The sequence below is a fragment of the Ornithorhynchus anatinus genome, chromosome 12 (genome assembly GCF_004115215.2).
Source record: "Ornithorhynchus anatinus isolate Pmale09 chromosome 12, mOrnAna1.pri.v4, whole genome shotgun sequence".
Classification (NCBI taxonomy): Eukaryota; Metazoa; Chordata; class Mammalia; order Monotremata; family Ornithorhynchidae; genus Ornithorhynchus; species Ornithorhynchus anatinus.
Window position 1 is genome coordinate 60,229,210 of NC_041739.1, and position 20,057 is coordinate 60,249,266.

Below are 20,057 nucleotides of genomic sequence, written 5' to 3' on the forward strand. Positions count from 1 at the left end.
CGGGGAGCAGCCATCCTCCGCCCGCCTGGTACCTTTCTGCCTCCGGGAGCTTTGCTATCTTCTTGGGTGACACGGTGACACTCCTTGGTGCACGTGTGATTCTGGCAGTCCAGGGAACGGCCACAAAACCTCTTGCAAGAGTAAGGGATGGCAGCATGGCAAGGCAACGGACTCACCTGGAAAGGTCAAACACAAGCTCACCCGAGGACAGGGACCGGCCGGTGAACCCGTTGCGTCCTCGCGCACGCGAGCTTACGGGGCACTGTGGCGAACCTCATCACCACCTCTTCAAGGACATGCGACTGCAGGAAATCGCTGCCCAGAAGGAACGGGCCGGGGGCTGGCTCGGAGGGTGCCGATGCCACGGCCCGGGGCCTCAGCCCAGGCTACTCACCACCAGCCACGATTTACTCGCAAACCCAGATTCCCGTTCTAATCTGTACTACCATTCACTCCCCAAAGTGAACGGGGAGCCTCCCCAGATGTTAACCCCTCGTTCCCTCCCTATCTAGGGCCTGGAGTTCCCGCCCCCTAAATAGCGCATAAACTAGCCCGAGGGCTCTTCCGGAGCAGCTATCAAAGCCCAACGTTCATTCGCAAGACCACAACAGCTTCTGACCATGCTCCAGCTGGGGATCGGTCCCAGTGAAAAGCCACATCCCCTACTCCCTCCACAGCTTCTGCTTCTTACTCACCTCATGCTTCCCTAGGCATTCCCTGCAAGACAAAGGGGGAGAAACAAGTTACCGGTATTGCCTGTGCAAAAATCAACCGCAGCACCAGAAGCTGACTGGGGGTACGCACGGCTCTGGGGGAACTGTCAGCTCAGCACTTCACCGAGCGCCTTCATTCCCATGTCACCTCAGAGCTCTTTACACACTTGAAATATCACCCACTTTCACCAGCTTCCTTGCAGCGACGGGCACAGATCGGAGAGAGGCTCTGCCCTCCACCCTGGCCGTGACCACCTGCCTGCCCCTGGAGACAAATGCCCTCCTCAAAGACTACCTGCTTCAACGGTTCTTGGGAAGGAGATCAGGACGGAAGACCTAAAAGCTCAGATGGAACATTGTGGGAAATGTTGAGCATCAGAGGGCACCAAGCCAGAGCACAACTGGAGCCCGGAGGGCCGTCTGTTCATTCAGAAAGAGCAGGCCCAGAGGGCCAGACGGGGCCTCCACAATCCAAATCTCAGCTTTCCATCTCTCCTTGGCACTCCCCTCCCACAGCCAGGCTCCAGGAACCGTGACCCAAATGCTGGCCCCTGAGAGCTCTTCACTGTGCTGCTGAGGGGCCGGGCCACTTGAAGGCACGGGAGTTTCACTAGAGCTCTGTTAATCCCAAAACCAAATCGGATGTCCTAACTCGGGGTCGAGGATCATGCAAAGTTGAGAGCTCTGAGACCCGGAACCATCTCGGCGATGCCCAAGAGGAGGAGTCCAACAACCCCCGATTTGGACAAGGACCGTGCCTCGCCATCTTTGTGGGTCCAGCTAAAGCTCCCCATATCTGTCACCAGTAGCCGAGGCTCCCGGGAGGCCACTGCAGAAAGCCTCTCTGATCTGGGGCCCTGAGCCGCCACTGAGATTCCCGGGGGTCCAGGGGCTAAGCAGGGATAAGATGTCAGCTTCTGCCAGAGGGGCTGCAGGGACCCCACCATGGCCCCACTGTAGTTTGTGACACGTTCCACCTCAGACTCGTGGAGAGAGGAGACCCAATCAGATCCGTCTGCCACAACGCCAGGCGAGTACTGGTCCTCAATTCCGACCCCGGAAGGCCTATGACCCTCCCTGGCCGCCACTCAGCTTCGGGCCCCTTAGCCTCTGGGCACTATGGGGAGCCGTGGCCAGTCCAATAAGACCACTTCAAGGGCAAATGGGAGGCCCCCAACCCGGTGCCCCGAGTCCGGTGGGCCCAGCCACCCACCCCCACCACAGACCGATTCGGAGAGGAAGGCCGCATACTCACGTGGGAATAGGGACGAGACACGGGGGACACGGCAGAGCCTTCTGGATAAACGCCGGCTCGGATGGCTGTTCCCAGGGGCCTGCGGGCTGGGGCTGGGGACAAAGGGAAGACATGAGTCTGGTTGGGACACAATATTGCCCTCTACCTCGAGGAGACTCTCAGACCCCCACCTCAGTCTGGAACTTGACAACTTGCCAATCGTTCCTGGGGGCAGGAGGGCAGAACTTCCCCTGGAGACTCGAGGAGTGAAACGAGTAGCATCACTGCCCTCCTCCACGACCCCAGTGGAAATAAAGGTAGGCTTCCAGAAACCCCAGTCCTCACTCCCCCAACTCCACTTGACAACCACCTCTGCTGGTCACTCACCCAAATTCCTCCATCCAGCCAGGAAGACCTTCCCAGGCCCAGCCCAAATGAGCCTCCGGGCCAGAGTCAGAGTTTAAGCCAAGCCAGAAGGTCCCGGGCTCAGTTCGGGAGAGGCCCCGCTGTCTCCCTGTTCCCTCAGCTCCAACCTTGACCTCATCCTGCCCAGCTCACTCCACACCAGCGAGCTCTATTCACCCACCCTCGCTTTCCCTCCAATCCCCCACCCTCACCGCGCCTCCACCTCCACTCAAGCACTCCCTCCCCCGCAAGTCCCAGCCACACAAACTCCACTGGCTCCAGGTAGCCCGACCACTCTGTACCCAGAACCCCTCCTCTCTGGGCATGGTCGGCACTGGCTGTCTCAGCTGTTCAAATGGACCATTTTTGGACCCCCTTCGCCCCAGTAAGGAAACGAGTCCACAGGGAAAAGCTGGTGAACCGGCTTTCCTGGCCTTTTGTCCGGAGCCCAGGCCCGCCAGCTCCCCCTCACCAGGCCAGTCTGCTTCACGAGGGCTTGGTCGTGGCAAGCAGCAGGACACAGATGGCCACATTTCTCCAGAGACTTCTGGCACGGCTGGCGGCAGGGCGGGCAGGCGCCGAAGTGACAACGGTGAGTCTCTCGGTTCGGATGATGACAAGTCGAAGGCTGGCTGAGCAGCGGCAAGAGACAACAGGACACAGATGGCGTTTACAATCCGCGGTGGAATGAGGGAACCCCGGGAACAGAGAGAGGTGACACTACCGTTTGATGGGGATGGGGGGAGGGGAGGAGCAGCCAGTCTTGGCGGGGTTGGGGTGGCAGTAAGCCACCGCCACAGTCCTCTAAAGACACCAGAAGGAACTGCTTTCCGGTGGGCGGGGAAGTCAAGGGTCAGGTAGCCTGATGGCAAATGAGAAACCAGTGCGAGAACAGACAGCTGGGGTTTCCCACTCCAGGAGCCACAGCCTGGGGTGAACCTGGTGACTCGCTCCAAAGACAATCCAAGGGCCCTGACTGGCGGGGAAGGAGGGTGGATGGCCAGAACCCACCTGCACAGCTCCTTGCACCGGGGGGGCCGGGTAGTCCGCTCCCGGCCGCAGGGCACGGTCACCACCGTGTTCCCACAGTGGCACTTGACAGCGACGGTCTCGGGGCACGGGTAGCAGCTCCCTATGGAGAACCCGTCGGCCGTTAAAGAACCAGTTCTCTTTCCCTGCACTGGCCCTCGCACGCCCTCCCCGTCCCCTTCCTCCATTCAGCTCGAGCTCTCCGGCAGGCCCCACCCCTCAGCAGGCCATACCCTGGTCACCGGCCACGCCCCCCCAGCCAGCCCTTTTCTGCCCATACTAGCCACTGCTGCAGGTCGATATGGAGCTGGCCGCAACAGGGCATGTCACTAGGCCATGCCACTCACCTGACCGGGGCCACGGCGCAGGCCCCAATTTCTACCTGTCTTTACAGACCAGTAAAATCAGCAAGCAAGATGTGCTTTAGGGAGACGCGGCATTTGTTCTCTTACAGCTAGAAACTCTGCCCAGAAACATTTCCAGAAAGGAGGAACCATCCAGAAACTAGAGCAAGTCAAGCCGACCCAATTCAAGCACTTGAGGCGGAGGGATTTGATGATTCCCGACCCACACTCTGGCAGTGCTGGCTTGACCTTCTGGAGACAGGTTGACTAATGGCTACGTCGGGTGACGCTTTGGAGCCAGACCCCTTCTGGCGCCTTCCGGCCATTTCCAAGCCCAACAGAGTTGGATCCGTCCCTTATCTGCATTGTGCCGAAGGAACAACTTATCAAATAACCTTTCCTTCATTCAGGCTATTCAGCTGGGGACCTCTCAATGGAAAATGAGAGATGGAGAACAAACCAGATTTGAAAACTGTTTTTTTCCCCCATCCTGGTACTCTCCAGTCACGTGACTCAGGGACCGGCGGCGGCATTCTGGCCCCCAGAAATATTCTTAGCCAGAGTACCCGGGTGGCCTAGGAGGAGGTGAGGCCCAAGCAGATGGAAAGAGGAAACGGGGCCCACCCGAACACTTGCCAGTAGCGACTGAGCATGCAACATGCCCACAAGTGACCCTTGGAAGAGAACAGCAGCATTGGCGGCCATTATCCCTGTCCTCGAGGAGCTCATAACAAATCAATTCAAGGACAAGCCCCGCTCTGTCACCTTGTTACCCGCCACAGCCTGAGGCTCTGTGGCCCCAGGCCCTGAGTAGAGAGGATGTTCCTCCTCAACGCCGCCACAGCGTGGAGCGTGGCCGGGCCTGGGCAGAGAGGCTGGGGTGGACCCGAGCCAGAAGCCACCTGAAATGTGGGTGGGGAAGCTTGAAGTGCAGCTGACTGTCAGACCAGAAGGGCAGCTGCCTGGACGGGAGACTGGAAAAGGTGAGGGGCCTGGAGGCTACTCCCCCGGAATGCTGCTCGGATCGTTCCCACAGGGCTGCTTCTCTCCTCGGGGGCAGGCAACCATCATCAGTCCTTCCCTATCTGGACTGGGAAGACCCTCAGGGGGTCAAGGGCAGGGTTTCAGGGATCCATCACCCTCGAGTCTCTCTTCAAGCCCAAAGAATGCCTTCGGCCATCGCCCCGGACCAAGGTAACAAACTGAACTAGAGGAAAATCACCCCAAATCTATCACTGCCACACACTACCAGCCCCAATGCATCCCGGGGGCAAGACTAAGTTGACAGGCTTTGAGTCCCCTCAGTTCCGCTTTTAGTCTCCAGATGGAAGTTTGGGCAGGGGCAGCTGATTACACACTGATTGAGCTATTCCATTGGAGCACTTCCTATTTATGAGTTCCCTTACTTCTGGTCCCATTTCAAAGTTAGCTCCTCAAGGGCAGGGATCTCAAAGGCTAGTACAGTGCTCTGTAGCCAGTAGGTGATCGGTCTGTATCATTGACTGCAAAAGCAGCCCGGAACCCAAACTTCGAGGAAGGAGAAGGTGAATGGGAATACCATCCCACCGCGCCAGGCTCCCCCCGACACACGTTTGCTGGTCTGCCTCCCAGTGAGGACCTGCTTCCCCTCCAGGGCAGGGACCCCTCCTCATCTCCACTCTAAGCCACAAGCACCAGGATGGCTTCCCAGCATTCCCAATTTCCCCGTTACCTCTGTGGCAGACGGAAGGACACTTGTGATTCCGACATCCGAGTGTTCGGCCACAGTTCTGGTCGCAGGGTGGGCAATTTCCGGGACAACACTAGACAGGAGACACATGGAACCCTGGTGACCGGGCAGCCGCTGCCACGGAGGAAACACAGAAGGGGTGGCAGAGCGCCCCCGGCCCGCTCATCGGCCACATCCCCTGGAGTTCGGATGGAAACACACAAGGCCCTTCATCGATCAGAAGGGGGTGCCCACCCCAAGGTCTCAGAGACAGGCCCGGCTGCGACACGCCAACTGCGGCTCCAAATTGCAGGGCTCAAGCCTCCTATTGCATTAGATGCCACCTGGCTGACCCCCGGCACATTGAAGCATTGATGGTGTTTACCAAACACAATGCCCAGTACTGAGCATTTGGGAGAGAACAACAGGAGCATCACACACGGTGCCTGCCCTCAAGGAACCAAAGCCCTCCAAAAGCTCTCTTCTTCCCCAGAAGTCTACTAGGCACCACACCCCAGCAGCAATGATGGGGCAACACCCAAGGGAAGACAGCTCGCTTCCATGACGTTGCTTCAGGACCCTGGGAACGTGCCTAGACACAGCAGGGATCCCTGGGGCCTAGGAAAGCCCATTTTTTCCCCCTCCCCCTGCCATCTGTTCATCCAAAAGGAACTCTGGCCTTCAGGACGATTTACCTCTCAGGTGAATTAACTATCTCTGAGGAGGAAATCAACAACCCAAAACAAGACCCAACACTTGACGAGCCTTCAGATGTGGGAGATGACCGGGGTGGGGAGGGCGGATGGGTGGGTGGATGGAGAGAGGGAGGGAAAAAGAGGAGTGGTGGTTTACACCGCAGGGCGACTGAGGCAGAGCTGTGAGGGGAAGAGAGACAGAGAGACTCCAACAGCTGATGACCGCTTTGCTCAGTTCACAATGGCACCATTGAATGAGGACAGCGGGAGCCTTGCGTGGAGTCTCCAACGTGGGGCAGTCTCCCATCTGGCTCCAATTTGGTGAGGGGTTTGGGGGAGGGAAAGGGGAGAAGGAGATGTGCCACTGCTCCAAGTTCAATCATGCAAGACTCAGCATTTCTAACAGTTAAGATGAAATGCGTTTTCTTTTCTCTGGGAACTGACGTGTGGGTTCTTTGGCCGGGTGGACACACGCCACCGGAGGCCAGAGAGGAGGTAAAAAATTTGCCACGTCGGCAGTCCAACTTCCAGAGAGCGGCTCTGGCGCTGCACGTGCCACCCCCACAGCCTCCGGTAGACAAGGCACTGGGGACTCGAGGAGGCAGCTCCTGCGAACCCATCATGGGTCCCCACCATGGGATGGTTGAGGAGAGAGGCCAGGCCCTGGGAGGTTTCCGCCCACGCTGAACCCCTGCTGATCCCCATCCACCACAGAAAGGGACAGCAGGCAAGGCCCACGCCCACATGACCTCGCCATGGCCAGGCGGGCCCAGGTCTCAGGGAATCGCTAGAGGGTCAGGTCTGTTTCGGGGAAGAGCAGGCTTTCACAGTGCTCGCTGGGACCGACTTTGATCTTGGCCACTTAACTAGTTGACTCCCGGGCAGGAGGCTGGGGGTGTTCAGACCATTCAGGGAATGGCCGGTTACCTTCACTTGCCAGGTTCAGAGGCAGGTGCGAACCAGCAGTTTCACATTCCAGAGCCATTGTAATTTTCATCCGGAAACGTCCACTGACACACTGACCGCCTGGACAACCAGAAGCCCATTCCGAAGGCCCCCGCCTCTCCAGGAAAGTAGGACGCGCTACAGCACCAAAAGGAGAGGAGGAGGGGGAAGCTCTGGTGAGAGGTTTGGGAAGCCATCCAAGTGGCCCCACCGGACCTACCTTCCTCTTACACTGATGCTTCTGGCAGTCTCGAACTCGAACACATTTGGTCTCACACTGATAGGGCTTGTGACACGGCATTCGCTTGGTGTGCTTTCCGCAGCGACAGTGCTTCTCAACTTCCTGGAGGAGGAGGAAAACGGAATCTGCCAGGACTTACACACTGCCTGCAAACACGGAGGCACCGACTCCAAGCGGCAAGGACCCTGCCGCTGCCAGGAGGTGGATCTGGCCAAGCTTCCCGAGTTAACGGGGATGGTTGGAGGAGACTTGACAACTTTCCTATGGGGGAAAGAAGCGGCCTCTCACCCCCCGAACTGCCGGAGGATCCACATTGTGGTTGACGTCACCCGTCTCTGGACGCAACAATCGAGGCCAGGCCGGGTGTCCCCGCACCCACAGCTCGCCTCCACTCGAGACCCGAGAGCCAACTTGGCCCTATCCCACCCCGTAGGGGCCAGGCTGAGGGCAGGGCCACCTCACCTGACCCGGGCATAAGGAAACTGAACTCATAAGTAACTGACAGAGCAACTGGAGCCACAAACCAATCCCGAATGTGGGGGAATCCTCCTATGCAGTAAAGGATCCACGCCCAAAATCCCTTTTCTTGCAACAGTAAGAGGTGGGGGCCAGGCCCCACTGCTGCTCCTCTAAACAAGGCCCTCCCAACCCCGCCCGCCCATCAGGCTCATTCGGGGGAAGGCGACCAACCTGTCTGCATATCTCACAAGGGCCTCGATGGCAGCGCTGAGAACACCTGTGGAGTCCACATTCCAGGACTTTGTCACAACTGTCCCCACAGGTCGGCACGTCTTCCGTACACGGCAGGGAGAACTCTAAATGCAGACAGAGTCACAGTCGGGAACACGAGCCTCAATAAGCAATAACCGCCTCCTCATTGGCATGGCAGGGATGTGGGCTGGACACAGGCTTGGGGCGCGGGCCTGGCTGCACCGCTCTACCCAAGGAGCGGCAGATCGGGGAGGGAGCCGCAGAGACCAGAGAAGCAGCATGGCCTAGTGGATAGAGTACGGGCCCGGGCGTCAGAAGAACCTGGGTTCTAATCCCAGCTCTGCCACTTGTCTGTTGTGTGATTTTGGGCAAGGCACTTCACTTCCCTGTGCCTCAGCTTCCCTATCTGTAAAATGGAGATTGAGACTGGTAACACTATGGGGGAGAGACTGGGTCCAGCCTGATTATCTTGTATCTATCCCAGTACACAGTGCAGTTCCTGACACATAGTAAGCACTTAAGAAATACCACAATTATTACTATTACTATTATCAGGCCCAGTCCCAGTTTTCCAAGCGTAAAGCTCGGCAGCAGCGTAAACGGCAGGCTCGGACTGGAGGGAGCAAAACGAGGCTCGTGACTCATTTCTCCTTAGGCTGTATTTCAGGTGAACAGCCATGCAACAGGAGATTCTGGAATTATTCATCACAGGATTAAAGGAAAGCAGCTACCGCCACACCGGATGAATAACCTTGTATGTTCTCCGCTGGAACAAGAAGCGGCTCTGGCTAGACAGGAATCGCTTCCGGCCCAGACACGTGGGTGAGGTCTAAACACAGGGGCTCCGAGAAGAGCTGCCTGGGGAATCTGCTCCACCCTCCATCCCAAGGTGTGGAGAGCCATGGTCAGTCACGGTTGCTGAGCACCACACCCGGTGCTGAGCACCTGGGGGACTACCACACCCAACTCCTGCCTTCGGGGTACTGGCCCTCTGGCAGGCCAAGCCTGGAGCGGAGGTGCCAACGAGACCACCAGACCTCTGGATGCCAACCGAGGTTATGGGGGCAGGAGGCAGGGTAAGGGCCACAGGTGGGCAGCAGCCACTGTAGCGAGCCCCACCCAGCAAACCCAGGGGAGAATCAAGCGGGTCCGGAGACTGTTCGTCCTCCAGGACTTTGGGTGAACAGCCAGCCATGCCATCGCAGGCAGGCGGGTGGGCCACTGTCCAGGGAAGTGGCAGGGAAGGCAACTCTTACTGGTTTTCTCACACGGGCAGGACCGTTTCCCAGACCGGGGACACTCTCCGCAGGGCCCAGCATGGCAAACCCGCTCACACGTGTGACTGCGGCACGGCAGCGTCCTCCCACACACCTGCAACGATCGATTGAAAGTTTCTATTGAACACTTACTGTGTGCTTGGGAAAATACAATACAACAGAGTTGGTAGATGTGGGTCCCTTTGCACATGGAGCTTACAGAGGGAGACAGATATTAAAATAAATTACAGATGGGGGAAACAATAGAGTCTAAGGACCGGGTGATAAATGTTGAGGGGAGAGTAACGGTGCTTCAGGGGTACGCAGCCAAGTGCCTAATTGGTGACACAGAGGGAAGGAGAGATGGGGAAATGAAGGCTTCTTCAAGAAAGACCACTTGAAAAAGATATGACTTTAATAAGGCTTTGAAGGAGGGGAGAATGGTCATCTATCAGATATGAGAAAAGAGGGAGTCCCAGGCCTGAGAGGTAGGGGCTATCGGCAGGATAGTTGAAATTGAGGCACATACAGTAAGTTGGGTTAGAGGAACGGAATATGTGGACTGGGCTGTAGGAAGAGTTCAACAGGTGACAGAGCTGAGGGAGAACTCATTCGGTGCCCTGGAGCCAACAGTAAGCATTTCTGTTGGATGTGGAAGTGGATAGGCTACCACTGGAGGTTTTGGAGGAGTGGGGAGAAATAGACTTGAATGGTTTTTCAGAAAAAAGATCCAAGCAGCAAAGTGGAGTATGGACTGGAGAGGGGAGACAGAGGAGGCGGAGAGGTCGAGGCTGGTGCAGTAGTCAAGGCAGAAAACGTAAGAGCTTGGATCAGCACGGTGGCAGTTTGGATAGAGGGGAAAGGGAGAATTCTAGAAATGTTGTGAAAGTAGATTTGACAAGACTTTGTGACAGACTGAATATATGATTTGAATGAAAAAGATGAGTTGAGGATAACACCAAGGTTATAAGCTTGTGAGATAGGCAGGATGATGACGCTAGACCATAGCATCTAGATTCTACGCAGTAAGTCCACTGTGGGCAGGGACTGTCTCTCTTTATTGCTGACTTGTACTAAGTGCTTAGTACAGTGCTCTGCACACAGTAAGCACTCGATAAATACAATTGAATGAATGAATGATGCTGTCTACAGTTATGGGAAAGCCACTGGGAGGAAAGGGTAGGTGGGAAGATAAGGAGTTCTGTTCTGGACACGTGAGGTTTGAGGTGTCGGAAGGATATCCAAGTGGAGATTGTCTGAAGGCAGGAGGAAGAGTGATTTTGCAAAGAAGGAGAGGGGTCTGGCTGGAGAGGTAGGCCCCCCCCACCACACACACAAAAACCTATGCTCCCGTGAGGACACTGTGGGCTCAGCCAGCCGAGAACTTCTCAGAACAGGAACGTTGCCTTTCTAGCGTGTAGCGAGGGCTCCAGGAACGAGGCTAGAGCAATACCCAACCGTGGGCCCCTGCCGGAGGTCAGACTCTCCGCTCATTCTGAGATCATCTTCCCAGAGTCCCTCTAAGACAAACTTTCATTCTGGGAACAGAAAAACGGGACAGGAGGGGTGCTGAACCATGGCCCCGGGGCTGCCCAGTGCTCAAGGCCCAGGGGCCAAGCCTCTGCGACACTCACCCGGTCGCAGTGCCACAGGGGACTGGCGCAGAGTCTTTCGGCCGCCTGTTTGCCACAGACACACTTCTGTCGGCTCACGCGCGGGCAGGGCTGACAGCTTCCTAAGACCAAAGAGGCAACGGCAAGTCAGATTTTCTGGTCCGCCTCCGCTTCCAGCGCTGGTTTACCGAACTCTCGCAAGACAAATGCCGCCCCCTTACCTGCATGACAGGGGCTCTCACATTTGTGCTGCCCGCACGGCAGAGTGCGGCCACAGGGCAGCTGGCAGGACCAGTCCTTGGCGCTGCAGCGGCGGGGCACGGGTCTGGCCTTCCCACAGTAACAGGAGGTGGAAACCATCTTCGGGCACGGAGGGCAGGGGCCTGGGAAGTCGGGTGGAAAACATCAGGACTGAACAGACCAACCGACAGGAGGTGGGCAATCCCCCTCTCCGGCGCTACCACACATCCCTCACATTGCTGGCAGGTCCTTCCGCCTGCCTTCCCCCCGACCCCCAAACTGGGGCTGGCCCTCGCTCACCAGGGTGACAGAGGAGCAAGCACTTGTGCCCACAGGGAGGTTTGAATTCCCTCTCGCACACTTGGCCGCAGGAGTGTGGCACGAGCCAGGGGTCCAGCGGGGGATCCTCCACCTTCCCACAGTAGCAGTAGTAGCGGGTCGGTGTCTCCGATCGGTGGTACTCAAAACGACACTTGGGGCTATAGCAGGAGAGAAGGAAAAATGAGCAGAGAGAACTCCGTCGGCTTCCACTTGGTGGCAAAGAAAGAGAAGTCAGTCTCCTTCAACTTAGGAAGCAGGTGCTCAATTTTCACCTTCGCCCAAGGGACATCCATCAGAACAGCAGCCCCCACCCAGAGGAATCTCTGACACAGGAAATGATTCCCACTTGGTGTATGGTGTGACGGTTTCCTCTGATCTTGCCACACAATGAAAAGAAGTCCTCTCTGGCTCCCTAGCAGGGGAAAATGTCCTCTGAGAGAAAATGGAGGTGGACAGAGGGTACGTCCCCTCCTGCTCCCCAGTCACTGCCCGTTAGCCCAGGAGGCAGAGCAGGAGGAAGCGACTGCTCAGAGAGGCCGTGGGGCCTGGAACAAAGAGCCTGACACTGGGAGTCTGGAAGCCCGGGGTCTAGTCTCTAGTTCCAGCTCCGTTTCGGGCCAGTTTGGGAACTTGAGCAGGTCACTTAGCCTCCCTGGGCTCCAGCCTCCTCAGCTGGAAGATGGGGAGAAAACATCAGCCTCTTAGGAGTCCTGGCCCCTTGACGGGATAGTGACCCGATCCAAATCCAACTCTCTTTTATTTACCCCAGGCCTGAATCCATAGTGCAAGAATTAATTTCCTGGCTTAAAGTCAGGGCCCGAAAACTCTTTGAATCAATCCCGATGCATCCAAAACCACCTCCACCAGAACCAAACTTCTTCACCCTAAGGAGTGATCCTGAAACAGGTTATTGCAGAAAGAAAAGCCCGAAAACTCTCAGCTGTTCAAGGAGGCCCCCCAACGACCCTCGCGTTCTCTCAGGAGACGGTGGAGTAGTTAGGGTCCGCTCCTCATGAGGGCGAGAGGTTGGGCCAGCGGATCGGGACTTGGTCTCGGGAACTGAACTAAGGACAGTGGAAGAAAAGGAGGGAGGGAAGCCTGGAGGAGCAGGAGAAGGAAGGAAGGGGAGGAGAAAGGGGTGGCAGCAGCAGCTCTGCTCTAGAAGGAAACAGTGAGCTTTGCCCTTCCATGGTGACACCAGAAAGATCAGCAGAGCAAAGCCTGGAGTAGAGTGGGACAGGCCTGCTTGGAGAACAACCCCCGACTGACCCAAAAATGCCAGTAAATGGCCATCTTAGTCAAGCCGCATCTGTTTTCGCCTTCGATTCCCTGAAGACTCATTAGCTACTGCATTTAAAGACATGAGACTTTTGGGAAAGGCAAGAAGTCATCACAAAGAACCAGATAAATCACCACCCTCTTACACATACTCGCACTCCTGGAAACAAAAAGCCTAAAGCTCTCGGTTCCAGATCTGTGGCCGAGCGCATTTTGGGGGAGCGAGAGCGAGCGGAAGCTCCGGGCTGTCAAAGCAGTTCCGGAACCACAGTCCCGCTACCATCCGTCGCGCTCCTCTAGCCCCCTCCCCAACTGTCCAGTCCTTCAGTTAAAATGTGACTGACCCAGTGCCACTGTCCATCCGTCACTCACCCTCAGCTTTGGGGAAGGAAGAGTGGAGCTCGGGGGGCCCGGGGACTCCCCGGCCTCTACGTAGGCCCACTACCATCAGCCTGAGCCCCCACCCCACCTTATTATCGGCTCTGACCTGCTGCCTTCCTGCTCTCCCACCACAGGACCCCACTCACTCCCACCAAGTGGAAAGCAGTATGGCCTAGTGGATAGAGCTCGGGCCTGGGAGTCAGGACCTGGGTTCTAATCCCGGCTCCGCCACTTATCTGCTGTGTGACCTTGGGCAAGACACTTCACTTCTCGGAGACTCAGTTCCCTCACCTGGAAAATGGGGATTAAGACTGTGAACCCCACATGGGACGGGTACTGTGACCAACCTAATTAGCTTGTATCTGCTCTGCACATAGTAAGCACTCAATAAATATGATGGAATGAATGAATGAATGAATCTGCCCAGCCCTTAGAACAGTGCTTGACAGATACTAAGTGCTTAACCAAAATGATATTAATAATACCAATAAGTGAGAAGCAGGGCTCCACCTCCTGCCTCTTTCCCACACCCCACCTCTAATTCATGCCGCCAGAACTTCAGAAAGACCAGGCAGCTCCCAAGGTGTCCTCCACCTCAGCTCCCGCAGTCAGCGTGGCCGAGAGCTCCACGGTCTAGTTTCCCACAACACAGGGGGGAGCGTCACGACCCTGCCACGTGCTTCGTCCCCAACGATAAGGGCGCCAGGACCCTGCCCAGCCCAGACTCCAATGCAGGCATCGGGGAGGCGGGTGTCCTTCCCCACATCTCCTTGAGGGTCAAGTGGCTTCTTCTGCGAAAGTTTGAAGGGCTTCCACAATTTGCAAAAACATTAGCGAGTGCTCAGATTTGGAGGCTGGGACATCCCTAGTGATTTTTCAGGGGTAGCCACTTTGATGAGCTTCACCTAAAAATAGCTAAATACCAGGTAGAGGCCTGAGCCAGGATGACACGCCCCATTTCTCCAAGGTTTTTGCTAGGGCTTGGATAGAAAGAGACTAACTCAAGGACCTTCCTGCTGATACCCAGACTCAGGGTTCCTCGTCAGGCTGTCAGGGCAGTCTTGGCCCTGCTGACAATTGGCTCCAGTTCTCAGATGTCCACGAGCCCGGCGGGCTGACTGGCGAATTAAGTTTACCATGGCCAAGGATAGTCTCTCTTCCCGAAGTCATCATCCGTCAGGGGAGAAGAAACGAGGAAAAGACTATCGCGGGCCCACTTCTGGATACACGGCATGTGAAAGATACAGAAACATCCAGAGCAACTCCAAACCTACATGGAGAAATCACCAAGTTAATCTCCAAGACAGCTATTGAGCCAGAAGCGGGTCCCACAAGGTAATTCACTTCTAAACTCACCCTGCCTCCAATTTCCTCTACTCCTTTTGTTTAGTGCCCCTAGAAATCGACATTTAGAGAGAGGAAATTCTGAAAGAAGACTGTTCACGAAATTGTACTTTTCTAAAAAAAAAACCCCACAAGCCTCTGGCTTTTAAAAAGAGAAAAACGGGCAAAACTATTGTTAAAACAGTGGTGAGTTTGCCAGTGAGATGAAAGGAAGCAGCATGACCTAGTGGACAGAGCATGGTCCTAGGAATCAGAAGGACCTGGGTTCTAATCCTGGCTCTGCCACTGGTCTGCTGTGCGACTTTGGGCAAGTCACTTAATTTCTCTGTGACTCAGTTACCTCATCTGTAAAATGAGGATTAAATTGTGAGCCCCCTGTGGAACGTGGACTGTGTCCAACCTGATTAGCCTGTATCGACTCCAGTATCTACTTAAAACAGTGCTTGGCACATAGTAAGTGGTAAATAAATGCCATAAAAAAACAAAAAAAACCCAAAGAGAGTGGGGCGGGGCCTGGGCCAGGCATCTTCCTGCAGTGATGCGGCTGCCCGGTGGCACACCCGGGGAGCACTGGAGGGTGAGGAAAGGAGAAGGGAGGGGAGGAGGGGAGCAGGTGGGGTGGGTCAGTAGGGAGACTCACCGCTTGGTTTCTCTTGACCGAAGCAATGCAGATCAGACAGGTCAGAGCTCCTGCCTGAAAGGCTTCGTTCACATACTGGCGAGTGCGCTCCAATTCACTTCCATCACCCCCTGGGGGCAGGGGGGAAAAGAAAAATTATAAATGGAAAGACTAGGCAGAACTTCCTGTTCTGACACTGGCACCAGCTCAACAGCGCTCAAGCACACTGATCAAGGCATCTCGTATCTACCCCAGTGCCTGGCATACTTTAAGTGCTTAACAAATACCATAAATGAAACACAACATGGCGGATTCTCCAAACAGAGAATGCCAACAGAGCCCGCAGACCAGTTCTCGTCGGCACGTGAAAAAGGCCAAACCAAATCAGATGGAGAAGAGCCCGGCGCTGGAACTAACTGACGTTAGGGGGGAATGTGGGCAAATCCCCCCCATTAAAAACCGGCCCTCCGCATCCGACCATGATCGCTTCACTTGAAGAGATCTTTTGGCTAAATGCATGTATTTTAGCCAAGACGATCTTAGAATGGTACTTGATTTGGGGCAGTTGATCTTTACATCGTCTTGGGACTGGAGAGTGGGAGAGAAGCTGATGAAAGGGAAAGGGAAAATTTAAAGTCAACTGGATATTTCGATCTCTCACTCCCTTCCCAAGGTCCATGGAACAAAACCCAAGGCCGGGAACTTTACGGAAAGCGGATGACTTTTCTAAGCTCGCTAGATGTTGTCGCCACCATGGTGTTTTACCCCGGGCCCGCCCCCGTGGACGCGGACGAAATATCATCTCAGTGAAGTTCCTGGAGGAAAAAAAGGTTTCTCACCAGTCTGACTGGTGTACGTTGTAAATGTTTTGGCCATGATTGTCCCGTGTTTCCCTTCAAAATCTCCATCTCCTTCTTCATCAGATGAGGAGCTAAAGGGCCCATCCACAAACTTCTTGGCAGCCGCCTGATTGGCCTTCTTGATTTCCTCAAATTTTTCCTGAGATGTGAGCTCTGTGAAAGAGAGGGAACTGACCATAATTTTTCTAGAACATCTCCTGTTCATGGGAAGGGCTAGGGCTTTAATAAATCCTACTAAATCACTCCACCACCCACTCCCAAGTCTATCTACAGCTGAGCCTTGAGACAGTCCCCGGTGAAATCAATTGTCCTCGGCAGGTTTAAAACCCTAGTAGAGCCCTCTTACTCTACATCTCAGGACTCTTGGATATGAGAGTTCACCGAAATTGAAGTTCTCCCTTTTGGCCACTATCTTGCTGATGACTCTCAAGATGTTACATCTAAACCCTAAATCCCAGAAATACAGTGGACAATCAATCAATAGCATTTATTGGGTGCTTACTGTAATCAGACCCCTGGACCAAGCACTCGGGAGAGTCCAACACAATAAAGTTGCTTAGACCCGATCCCTACCCTCGTGAAGCTTACAGGCAAAGATGGCTTTCAGGAGAGGACGACAGCCAATTCAATGCCACTAGACTAATCACTGGAAAAGTAAAGGAGAAAGCGACCGGAGGCAGTTGGCACATTGGTGGAAGAGTAGAGGGAGTTTTCTGTTTCTGGGATCTAGAGGCTGTGTCATGTAGAAAAGGAAAATCCTGCATTTCCAAGTCCCCAGCCTCAGAGCTGCCCTGCCAGCCGCTCCCGTGCTTAGGCAGGGTTTTGGGCCACTAGCGCATGCAGTCCCCCAGGTGGTAGCGAGGCTGCGGGCACGGACCACACCACCTCTGCGGTGGTTTCAGGATGGCAACTTGGAAATCAAACTATTTCCACTTGAATACCAGCCCCTTGTTGGGCCCAGGACAGCCTTCGAGGCCATGATAGCCATGTCTCACTTGTTTTAGAAGGGCCAGAAGTCGGCCTCAAGACACCCGGACCAGGGGGTGGGAAGCGTCCTTGAGCTCCGGATACCACCAAACTAAGTTCCACTGAGCCTATAGGCACCCCCCCCCTCCAGCTACCACAGCATCACCGATGACTGACGTCATTTACACCCTCTGCCCAGACAAGGAAATAATAATGATGGTATTTGTAGGGAAGCAGGGTGGCTCAGTGGAAAGGGTTCGGGCTTGGGAGTCAGAAGTGATGGGTCCGAATCCCGGCTCTGCCGTTTGTCAGCTGGGTGACTTTGCACAAGTCTCTTAACTTCCCTGTGCCTCAGTTCCCTCACCTGTAAAATGGGCATTAAGACTTTGAGCCCCACGGGGGACAACCTGATCACCTTGTATCCCCCCCAGCGCTTAGAACAGTGCTTTGCACTAGTAAGCGCTTAACAAATACCATTATTATTATTAAGCGCTTACTATGTGCCAAGCACTGCTCTAAGCACTGAAAGAACCCCAAAGGGAAAGAACAACCCCAGCACCCGGGGAAGACAAAGTGAGCTTTAAGGAAGACACCCCCGAAGACCTCATTTTTAAGAAAGTTAGTGCTCTCGGCTGGCCCCATGAAGGGCGGTTACCACCCCCAACACTGTACTTCGATGTACACCTGCTCTGAGCAGAGAGGATGGGCTACTCGGATGTCTTCTGGCTGGGAAGTCCTCAAAAAAGCCCAGAGGACCACAAAGATAGCCAACCACCCCCTTGGAAAAAACAGGCGACGGAGGGGAGGGGATTGAGGATGTGTCGACATCGGGGGGCAGCAAGAGGCCACGGTCTAAACCTTAAAAGACGGGGCAAACCCTGAGCTCCCAGAGCCCTGCGGAGACCCGCTGCCCAGTGATGCACAGATGGACGACTGTGGAAAATCCGATCGAGGAGCTCTGGGAGAGGAGCAGGATGAGAGTGGCAGCTGGCTTCCCACCAAGCTGCAGCTCTGCAGACAGGCTGCAATTCCCAGCTCCAAACAGTGGCAAAGCCCGGACCTCACAAGTGTCACATCCTGACTCCCCGAGGAAAGAGTTCCTGCAGCACCTCCTTCCTGCCGGACTTTACACCGGATCCTGATGAGGAGGTGGAAGCCTTCGGCTGGCCAGCTGGCCAGAACGGAGGCAAGGCTCAGTGCATCCTCTCTGGCCAGGGCCGAAAGCAGAGCGGAAGACCAAGGCAGCTCGGCACCCACGAGGTGGCTGACTGGGGACAGGGAAGACCACATGGGCCATAAGCGAGGAGGACAGAAGAGGTGCCGCAGAGGGCCAGTGGAGCCAAAACGGAGCAGCGGGGGGCGGGGGGAGCAAACGGAAAAGCCGGAGAGAACCCATCTCAGAACTGAGGGAGGGACCAAACGTCCAACGGAGCTATTCAAACTGTGGGCGCTAGATAAATACTGACTGACTAAGGAAAGGCTCTGGGAGGTATTTCCAGAACAGACTCTAAAGAAAGGGGGATTGATTTCCTATCATCCCAACAGAGATTTCCCCACGTTGCCCCTTCAGAAATTGTGTCCCCTTCTCCCTGCCCCCAGGGCTACACCTGACCGCTTCCTCTTCAAAGTGAGGTATTTTAGTTTCAGCCTCTCCACCACTACGTGACTGTAAGTTCCTTGCAGGGTAGGGATCATGACTAATTATTGTATTCTCCCAAGCACCTAGTTCAGAGCTCCGCAACAGTAAATGCCCATGAGACTGTAAGCTCCTTATGGGCAGGGAACAGATCCACCTACTCTTTAATACTCTCCTCTCCCTTGCACTCAGAACACTGCTCTGTACAAAGGAAGCGCTCAACAAATAGCACTGACTGACTGATTACTCCTTGATGGCAGGGATGGTGACTACTAACTCCACTATACTCTCCCAAGCACTTAGAGAAGCAGTATGGCCTAGCGGCAAGAGCACTAGCTTCGGAGTCGGAGGACGTGGGTTCTAATCCCGGCTCTGCCCCTCATCTGGTGTTTGACCTTGGGCGCCTCACTTAACTTCTCTGTGCCCCAGTTCCTCCATCTGTAAAATGGGGATTAGGACTGTGAGCCCCGCGTTGGACAACCCGATTACCAGGTAACCACCTTAATGCTTAGAACAGTGCTTGGCACATAGTAAACACTTAAAACTACCAGAACAGTAGGCGCTCGGGAAAGGTTAATGAATACAGCACGGGCCCAGAAGTCAGAAGGGCCTGGGTTCTAATCCCGGCTCCACCACCTTTCGGCTGCGTGACCTCGGGCAGGTCATTTCCCTGGGCCACCTCATTCGCAAAACGGGGATGGAGCCTGTGAGCCCCACACGGGACAGGGGCTGTGTCCCACTCGATTTGCTCGTATCCACCTCAGCGCTTAGGACAGTGCCTGGCACAGAGTAAGCGCTTAGGTAATACCATAACTGTTATTGGCTATTATTGTTATTAAAAGTGCCTGCCTGAAAGGGCTCGGGCTGGGCCGGTGCCCGGCAGCCCCTGGAGCGGGGCTGGTGATGACGATGATGGCATTTGTTAAGCGCTTACTATGTGCAAAGCACCATTCTAAGCACCGGGGAGGATACAAGGTGATCAGGTTGTCCCCCGTGGGGCTCACGGTCTTAATGCCCATTTTCCAGACGAGGTCACTGAGGCCCAGAGAAGCAAAGTGACTTGCCCAAAGCCACACAGCCGACAAGCGGCGGAGCCTGGATTTGAACCCACGACCTCGGACTCTTTCCACTGAGCCACGCTGGTCTCACCGCCGGCTCCGGGGGTGGCACAGCCCGGGGGTGGGGGGCCGCCGCCGCCAGCGTGCCCCGAGGGATTCCCGGCCGATGATGGTGATGATGAAGAAGATGCTGCTGCTGCTGGTCCTGGTCCTCGTCCCGGGCGTCGGCGGGGCCCCTCGGCGTCCTTGTCCTGGGGTCCGCCGGGGCCCCGGCTGCGTCCACCATCGCCGGGGGAGGCCCGAGCCCGGCCCCGGCCCCGACCCGCACCGCCGACCACCGCCGCCGGACGCCACGACAGGTCCATCCCTGCATCGAGAAACACGGAGGATCGCGGGGAGTCCCGACGGGGAGCACGAGGACAACGACGAGGAGGCCCGACGGGGAGGACGAGGACGGGGA

The 20,057-nt window shown here is 55.6% G+C and overlaps 1 protein-coding gene across 1 annotated transcript in view; it reads right to left on the minus strand.

Annotated features, from left to right (window-relative positions):
- NFXL1 (nuclear transcription factor, X-box binding like 1) overlaps positions 1 to 20,057 on the minus strand; it is a 28,647-nt gene extending 8,590 nt beyond the window's left edge. Inside the window, exons 1-16 of the mRNA XM_029076805.1 lie at positions 19,689 to 20,057; positions 15,917 to 16,090; positions 15,099 to 15,208; positions 14,251 to 14,384; positions 11,435 to 11,613; positions 11,116 to 11,277; positions 10,916 to 11,016; positions 9,282 to 9,396; positions 8,005 to 8,129; positions 7,294 to 7,416; positions 5,437 to 5,527; positions 3,364 to 3,484; positions 2,825 to 2,984; positions 1,969 to 2,060; positions 696 to 717; positions 33 to 176 (exon numbers count right to left, since the gene is read on the minus strand). Of these exons, the coding sequence (XP_028932638.1) occupies positions 33 to 176; positions 696 to 717; positions 1,969 to 2,060; positions 2,825 to 2,984; positions 3,364 to 3,484; positions 5,437 to 5,527; positions 7,294 to 7,416; positions 8,005 to 8,129; positions 9,282 to 9,396; positions 10,916 to 11,016; positions 11,116 to 11,277; positions 11,435 to 11,613; positions 14,251 to 14,384; positions 15,099 to 15,208; positions 15,917 to 16,090; positions 19,689 to 19,962 (2,127 nt within the window). The 5' untranslated portion in view covers positions 19,963 to 20,057. The remainder of the gene's footprint in view (positions 1 to 32; positions 177 to 695; positions 718 to 1,968; positions 2,061 to 2,824; positions 2,985 to 3,363; positions 3,485 to 5,436; positions 5,528 to 7,293; positions 7,417 to 8,004; positions 8,130 to 9,281; positions 9,397 to 10,915; positions 11,017 to 11,115; positions 11,278 to 11,434; positions 11,614 to 14,250; positions 14,385 to 15,098; positions 15,209 to 15,916; positions 16,091 to 19,688) is intronic.